Source organism: Chelonoidis abingdonii, chromosome 6 (genome assembly GCF_003597395.2).
Source record: "Chelonoidis abingdonii isolate Lonesome George chromosome 6, CheloAbing_2.0, whole genome shotgun sequence".
In the NCBI taxonomy this organism is placed as follows: domain Eukaryota; kingdom Metazoa; phylum Chordata; order Testudines; family Testudinidae; genus Chelonoidis; species Chelonoidis abingdonii.
Window position 1 is genome coordinate 313,738 of NC_133774.1, and position 8,025 is coordinate 321,762.

General features: G+C 55.3%; 1 protein-coding gene across 2 annotated transcripts in view; it reads left to right on the top strand.

Moving 5' to 3' along the window:
* Positions 1-7,779, top strand: part of CA9 (carbonic anhydrase 9) — a 38,013-nt gene extending 30,234 nt beyond the window's left edge. For both annotated transcript variants that reach the window (XM_032800970.2, XM_032800968.2), the window contains 5 exons: positions 79-153; positions 5,988-6,011; positions 6,692-6,727; positions 7,063-7,156; positions 7,484-7,779. In XM_032800970.2, the coding sequence (XP_032656861.1) occupies positions 79-153; positions 5,988-6,011; positions 6,692-6,727; positions 7,063-7,156; positions 7,484-7,550 (296 nt within the window). In that variant the 3' untranslated portion in view covers positions 7,551-7,779. The remainder of the gene's footprint in view (positions 1-78; positions 154-5,987; positions 6,012-6,691; positions 6,728-7,062; positions 7,157-7,483) is intronic.
* Positions 7,780-8,025: the final 246 nt, after the last annotated feature.

Genomic DNA, 8,025 nt, shown 5'->3' on the forward strand with positions numbered 1-8,025 from the left:
GGGCTGTGGGGAGTGATCACAGGGGGTGCTGGGAGGCCCCTGGATCATGTGTGTTTGAGTCCCCGTATCTCACCCCAGACGGCGGAGTTCCCCCCATGACGCCCGCCTCTGACAGTGCCACAGAGAGAAGCATGGACAAAGCTCCCGGAACAGGTACCGCTCTCCTCCTGGCAGCTTTTGTTATCTCTTCGGGGGTCTGTCCTGCTTGTCTCCCTGCAGCCAGCACAGCTGTAGTGGTTGGGCCGGGGGGGCCTCTACCTTGTCTGGGCAGAGTCAGAGCTTCTGCTGGGGTTCTGGGCCAGAGGCTTCTGGGCTCTGAGGGGCAGCATGGCCTGACTCTGCTAGTGGCTGGGTGCGGCTGTGGCTCTGTGCAGGCTGGGTGCTCCTGAGGGGCAGGGGCTCGGGGCTGGCTCTGTGGCAGGCTGGGGGGGGGGGGTGGATGGCTCTGCTCCTGGGGAAGGGCGCTGGAAGGAGAGGCTCGGGGCTGTCTCAATGGGGGTTGTGAGGGATGGATGGCTCTGCTCCTGGGAGTGGGGGGCAGTGCTTGCTGGAGGGAGGGGCTTGGGGCTGTCTCAGTGGCTGGCAGTGGGGGATGGATGGCTCTGCTTCTGGTGGGAGGGCAGGGGCTCAGGGCTATCTCAGAGGCTGGTTGTGGGGGATGGACTCTGCTCCTGGAGAGGTGGTCGCTGGAGGGGCTCAGGGCTGTCTCAATGGCTGGCTGTGTGGGGGATGGGTTCTGCTATACTATTCCCAGCGGTCTCTTTGGGGGTGGGGATGGGAGTGTCAGTAGCTAGTTTGTCCCCTGTATCTCAGACTTTTGCTGGCTGGGGTGTTTTGGTTTTTTTAATGCCGTCTGGGGGGAGATAGACCGTGAAGGGCCTTGAAAGGGAAGCAAGGAGGCAGATGTTGGATGTGCTAGAGCAGTGGTTCTCAACCAGGGGTCTGGGGCCCCCTGGGGGTCCACCAAGCAGGGCCAGCATTAGACTTGCTGGGGCCCAGGGCAGAAAGCTGCATGGGGCTGAAGCCCATGGCCCTGAGCCCCGCCACTCAGGACTGAAGCTGAAACCTCAGCAATGTAGCTTTGCAGGGGCCCTTGTGGAGGGGGGCCCCAGGCAATTGCCCAGCTTGCTATCCCCAACATTGGCCTTGGCTTTTACATGCAGAAAACCAGTTGTGGTGGCAGAGGTGGGCCATGGAGTTTTTATAGCGTTGAGGGGAGGGGGCAGAAGCAAAAAGGATGAGAACCTCTGTGCTAGAGAAGAGGGCAGCAGTGCAGGGATCTGTGGTCAGAGCAACAGGCTAGGAAATTAGCTTTGTAAGAGCATTCCCAATGCATATGAGATGGCAGGGTGAGACGTGTCAAGACTGGCACAGTAATTGCGACAGGAGCTGATGTGTTTTAGCTTGTGGATGGATAAGAAAGGTTGTATCTTAGTGTTGTTTTGCAAAAAAAGCTGCGAGACTTAGACTCGGTCTGGATGTGAGGAACTAGAGAACGGTCCGAGTCAATGATGACACCCCGGTGACAGGCCTGAGTGACAGGCTGGGTTGTGGTGTTGTCTACTGTGGTCAGGAAAGGAGGTAGCGAACTTGTGTGTTAGGGGGAGATTAAGAGCTCTGGTTTAGCCATGTTGCACTTGAGCTGTTGGTGAGACAGCCAGGAAGCGATGTCAGTGAGACAGCTGAGATGTTAGCGTGTACAGAAAGAGACTGGTCCATGAATCACAATCGTAGAGCTGGTATTACGTTTGCAGATGAAATTACTCAGAGTGAGGTGTAGCAGGAGATGCAAAGGCGCCCAAGGCCAGAGCCCTGAGGAACCCCTCAGACAGCTGAAGTGGGACAGAGGAGGAAGTTCAGAAGGACTCCCTGTAGGAGCAGTTGGAGGAGACTCAGGGAGGGCAGAGTCACAGAAGCCCAGGCAGGACAAGGCTTCAAGGAGACCATGGGTGACTGCAGGGCAGGCAGCTGACAGGTCAAGGCGGCTGGGTCTGAGCCTCGGCTAAGAGGTCATTACAGACTTGGGTGAGTGTGAAATGCAAGGAACAAGAGCCAGGGTGGAGTGGAACTCCAGCCAGCGAGCGCAAACCTTGTGTTCGGTGGCCTTAGAACTGAAAGGGAGCTGGGCTCATTTGTTACGATGGGAGAGACTAAAGCATGCTGCCAGCCATGGGAAGATGTTGTCACAGAGGGGCACGCACCAGAGGCCAGTGAGATTACAGAGAAGGGTAAAAGAGGGAATGAAAATGACCCAAGGGAGCAGATGGTCCTGGGGCTCGAGGAGGCGAGCAGATGAGAACTTTCTGCCTCTGTTCTCGAGAAAGCACCGAGAGGTGTAGGAGGCGAAGGGAAGGCAAGCTGAGAGGGGGAAGGTCCTGTTATAATTTGTCAATCTGCTCTTGGAAGGAATAGCCGCCCCCCTTTGGGGAGAAAGCAGTGGAGGCAGAAGGAGGGGAGGGTTAGAGGAGTGACTCAAACGTGGCAAAAAGAGGGTTGGGACCATGGGGGTGCGACTCAGGTAAGGTGGGGACGTAGTGTTGTTTAGCAAGGCTGCTGGCAGCACTGAAAGAGGCGCAAACAGATTTGTAATGGTCTGCCTCGCTGGGATGCTCAGGGTATTTCTGGATTTCCAGGGCTCTGTGATGGAGTTTTAGGCTATTCCTTGATTGAGAGCGAGGATTGTGGGTGACCCTTGGCTGGAAAAGCCCCTCCCCCCTGTTTGTGCATGTCTGAGCCCCTGTAATCTCACCCCAGAGGGCAGCAATTCCCCTTTGACTCCTGCCCCTGAAGGTGCTGCAGGGGGAAGCACCGACAAAGCGCTTGAAGAAGGTATCGCTCCCCTTGGTGGCTGGAACTGGTTCTCCCATCTCTGTGCTTCCCACCTGCCTGCAGCTAGCACAGCTGCTGGGAAGGGCTCTCCTAGGGCCAGGCGGAGTCAGAGCCTCTGCTGGGCATCTGGGCTTTGGTGCTGGGATTGTCTCATGTTGGGGTTTGGCTTGAGGACTGTCCTAGCCTGAGCTCTGGTGATGGGCTGTGTGGGTGGAGGTCTCTCCAGTGCTAGAGGGGCCCTGGGCTCTGGCAATGGTTAGTGGGTGGGGGGGATGGGACGGTTTCTCTGGAGTGGAAGGGGCTCTAGGTACATGGGCACTGGAATAATAAACAACATTCACAGTTTGTCCATGAGGCACTTTCAGGCTGTTTGGGCTTTCTGGGACCTAGGCACTCCCCTGCACACACCCTGAGTTCTTGCCATGCTCTCCAGTGCCACACCCTTGAACTCCTGGTCTTGGCCTTTGAGGCCCTTTATCACTTGAAGGACTCAGTGATTATGGCAGATGAACACGGGCACAGGAGTGCCCAGCATGATGGTAACAAAACCTGATCCTTGCCTGCCGGGTGCTATTACCTCTGCATGTGGCATCGCTGAACACTGTGTCCTGCTCCGGAGGCCAAGGGGATGTTGGAAAATAGGAAAAGGTTCAGGGAAGAGTTGTGAGTGTTCAAGATCTGGAAAATCTGCTTTGGAGAGAGACTAAATAAACTCAGCCAAAAGAAGGCTAAGAAGTGACTGATCACATTCTACAATTACCTACACAAGGAACAAAGGGCTCTTAATTCTACCAGACAAAGGCAGAATGAGCTCCAATGGCTATCAGCTGCAGCCAGACAAATCCAGACTAGCACTAAGGCACAAATATTTAGCGGTGAGAGTGATTGTGCCAATATTTAATGGTGTGTGACTGTTTGAAAAGGTTAAACAGAATGACCCAGGTAATTACTGGCTTATCAGGCTGACGTTGTTCCTGGGGAAAATAATTGGGCAGCTGATATGGGACTCGATTCATAAAGAATTAAAGGGGGTGTGTGTAATATAATCAATGCCAATCAAAGTGGGTTTATGGAAAATGGATCTTGTCAAATGACTGTGGTAAATACTGATGACAACAGCCAGACTTCTATATGGGATTTGACTTGGTACCACAGAACATTTAGATTAAGAAACTAGAACAGGGGTAGGCAACCTTATTTACTTTACATACAACAATAGATTAGTTATATATTATAGACTTATAGAAAGAGACCTTCTAAAAACATTAAAACATATTACCGGCACGCAAAACCTTATATCAGAGTGAATAAATGAAGACTTGGCACAGCACTTATGAAAGGTTGCCGACCACTAAACTAGAATGATATACAGTGAATATGGCACACAGCTGGATTAAAAACTGGTTAACTTATAGATCTCAAAATGTAACTGGGAATCATCAAACGGGAGGGTTTTCAGTGGGGTCCTACAGTCATCAGTTCCTGGCCTTATGTTATTTAACATTTTTATCAACTACCTAGCAGAAAATGTAACATCATCACTGATAAAGTTTGACACAAAAATTGGTGGGAGCAGTGGTAAATAATGAAGAGCACAGGACACTGGGAGAGGGATTGCTTGGAATCTGGGCGCAAGCACACAGTATGTGTACGACTAGGAACAGAACAACGCAGGATCACAGGCTGCAGCCTGCATGTACTGCGCAGGGGACTCAGTCCTGGGAAGCAGTGACTCTGGAAAAGCCTTGGGGGTGGCTGTGGTGGGGAATCAGCTGCACATGAGAGGCCAGTACAATAGTGTGGCCCCAAAGAGCGAATGTGACCCTGGGATGCCTAACCAGGGGTATCGTGAGTAGGGGCAGAGAGTTTATTTTATCTCTGTATTTGGCACTGATGCAGCCGCTGCTGGAATAGTGTGTCCAGTGCCGGTGCCCACATTTGAAGGATGGATGAAAGTTGGAGAGGGTTGACAGGCACACGAGAATGATGAAAACCTGTCCTATAGTGATAAACCCCAGCAAAGTCATTTTTAGCTTAAAGATGAAGTTAAAGGGTAACGATCACAGTCCATCAGTACCGGCAGAGGGAACAGAAAATTGCTGATAGATAGCCTGTCAGTCTAGCAGACAAAGGTATAACACGATCTAGAGGGTGCATGTTGAAGCTGGGCCGATAATGGGTGGAGGTTTCCATGAGGGCCGGGCACAGGCATTTCTAAGAGGCCCCTGAATTGTGGGTTGTTTGACGTCCCTGTAATCTCTGCACATGTGGTAGGGCTCCCCCTGTGACTCCTGCCCCCAAAGATGCTGCAGGGGCAAGCACCAGCGATGTTCCTGGACGGTATCATGCTCCTGCTGGCTCGTTAGCCCCGGGGGTTGACACTGAGACTCCCATGTCTATCCTTTCCATCTTCCTGCAGCCAGCACAGCTGCTGGACGGAAGCAGGGGGCACCTCACGTGCTAGGCATATTTGGGAACGTTGCTGGAGATCTGGGCTTCTTTCTTTGTCACGCCTGGCTCAGGGCAACCAGCATTTCCCAAGCTGTGGTGCTGGCTGGGTTTTGGCACAGTTCTTGTGTGGATTTCCAGAATCCTGTGTGGGCAGGGGGTCTCTCGGGAAGGGAGCTCTGTCAGAGGCTAGATTGGTGATGGTCATGGCCAAAGGACTGCCGAACCACCCCAACCCTCCCCTCCCGCCAGGGAAGGGTGGGTGTGAGGGTCTCCCAGTGCCATTGTGTGTGTGATGGAGGTATCGCTGTGGGCGTGAGATGCTCCCAGTTGGGCTCTGGGATTCCCTGAACTATTCCCTATTCACCTGAGTACGAGGAAGAAATGGAGCAGAGGCCAAGCCCCAGGGAGCAGCTGAGCCATGCTGAAGGGCCAATTAGCTGAGCTTAAAGCAGCGGCATTGCTGGGGCTGGTTGTGTGCAGAGGGGGAGAATGTCCCTGCTGGAAGGAGAGGGACTGCCATGGGGCCGGAGGGGTGGGGGTGGGGGGCAATCACAGCTCTGCTGGAGGCAGTTACTGTTCAAAGATGTTTTACCAAAGAGGAAATAAAAGGGGGCAGCAGACTGTGCTAGGACACGCCTGTTCATTGCTGCAGTCAGCCCCCCTCCACGCCCTCCGGCGGCCTGCTCACAGTGTTGCTTCCATTGCAGGTGCTGGCTGCCCACCATGCACAGGTAAGGCTGGGCCCAGGCCCCACACCCCAAGGATGGGGCAGAGGCAAAAGAGGGGTTCTCAAACTGGGGGTTGGGACCCCTCAGGGGGTTAGGAGCCTATTACATGGGGGGTCACAAGCTGTCAGCCTCCACCCCAAATCCCACTTTGCCTCTAGCATCTGTAATGGTATTAAATATATTAAAAGTTGTTTTTAATTTATTGGGGGGGGGTCACACTCAGAGGCTTGCTATGTGAAAGGGGTCACCAGTACAAGTTTGAAAACTGCTGCCTGAACACCAGCTTGCAGGGGGAGGGCACTTGGATTAGCCGCTAGGCCAGGGCAGTGGCAGGGGGTGGTGGTGGTACCTGCTTCCCTAAGGCACACCATGCTGGGGGGGGAGTTGGCTGTGTGCTAGGAAAGAGCCTGGCACTGCACATGGGGGTATGGGTGCACACAGAGATTGGGTGTGCACAGATTTCAGTGACCACATGCTGGGATGGGGGTGGGGGGCAGGCTTGCATACTGGGATAGGATGGGGGGGGCCGGCTTGGTGGGCACATGATGGCTGGACAGTGGGCTGGGGTGGTTGCACATGGGGTGGGGGGGTCATGGTGGTTCCTGTGATATTGGCACCTGTCCCTGCCCAGCCTCACCTGCTGTCTGTTTCTCCCCCCATCCCCACCAATGTTTCATGTTTAGATTCAGAAAAACAGCTGGGTGTTGCCCTACAGACTGGTGAGTACTCCCGGATGAGCTGCCCTGGCCTCCCCCCCCACCCAATTCCCTGGCCTAGGGCCACCCAGCTTCTGCTACCTCTACCTCCTGCCCCAGCCCACACAGCCTCCCCTAGCCTGAGGCTACCCAGCTTCTGTCAACTCCCCCCCTTGCCCTGGCTCTCCTGGCCTCTCCCTGTCCCTGTGCTGTGACACCCCAGCCCTGTTCAGGGCCACTAACTTCCTCCTTCCCTCCCTGGGAGCATCACTTGGCTTGGTCCCACTCTCCCAAAGCTAGAGTTCTCCCTCCCTGTCTGTGTCTGGTGCCTAACCCCCCTCACTCGCCTGTGTCTGCAGCGGATGTGCTGGCCGGTCTCTTTGGGGCTCTCTTCGCAGTCACGGCTCTGGCCTTCCTCATCTACATCCACAAGCAGCGGAGCCAGAACAGGAGGTGAGAGCTGGGAGCCCCAGACATACTCCAGTCCTCTGTCCCTGTATGCAGGAACCACTCCCCCACCCTTCTCCCTCCCTCCCGAAACCCCAGTCTATGATTCTTCAACGCTGCTCCCCCCGCCCCCCAGTGCCCTACCCTGCAAAGGCTGGGCGAGTCGCAGCCCCCCTGGCAGCAGCCACCCCTGCGTGTGGACAGAGTGCTCAGCCCCGCCCAGCAGCCAGGGGGTGGGGTGGGGGGGTGAGTGGGGAGCACCTGCCCCATGATGCAGAAGGGGGGCTGCCAGGGAGCTGCAGGCGATGCCCTAGTGTTCTCCCTTCCCTGCAGGCCGGACTCTCACCCCAAGCCCAACATCATCTACACAGCAGCCACCACAGACGAGAACACGGTGTAGACGCTGCCCCTGCCGCCCTGCGAGGCACATGGAATGTAGACCAGTCCACCCATCCTCGGGCTCAGCCAGCTGGACCCTGCCACCCACGGCCAGCCCAGCACGCCCTCCCTCCCCACCAGGGGGCCTGAGCAGCAGGGGCACCTCCTCTGGGGCCTTCACTCCTTGGGCCCGGTTACCTGCACTGAGGCTCAGCAGAGACTATGGGGAAAAACTCTGCTCCTTTCACAGATACTTTTTAAAAATACAATAAAATATATGAAATAAAAACCTGTTGCTATGCCAGCCCTGCCTCTGCTGCAGGAGCTATTGCCCATGGGGGCCAGGGCCCTCCCGCCATTGCAGTGATGGCTCTGCCTCTGCTGTGGGATTGCACCATGCAGATACCCCAGACCAGGGCGAGGAAGCACCCCTGTGCAGGACCAGCTGCCCACAGCAGCACAGTGGATGGCTCCAGCTAGACCAGCCAGGAAGCCCC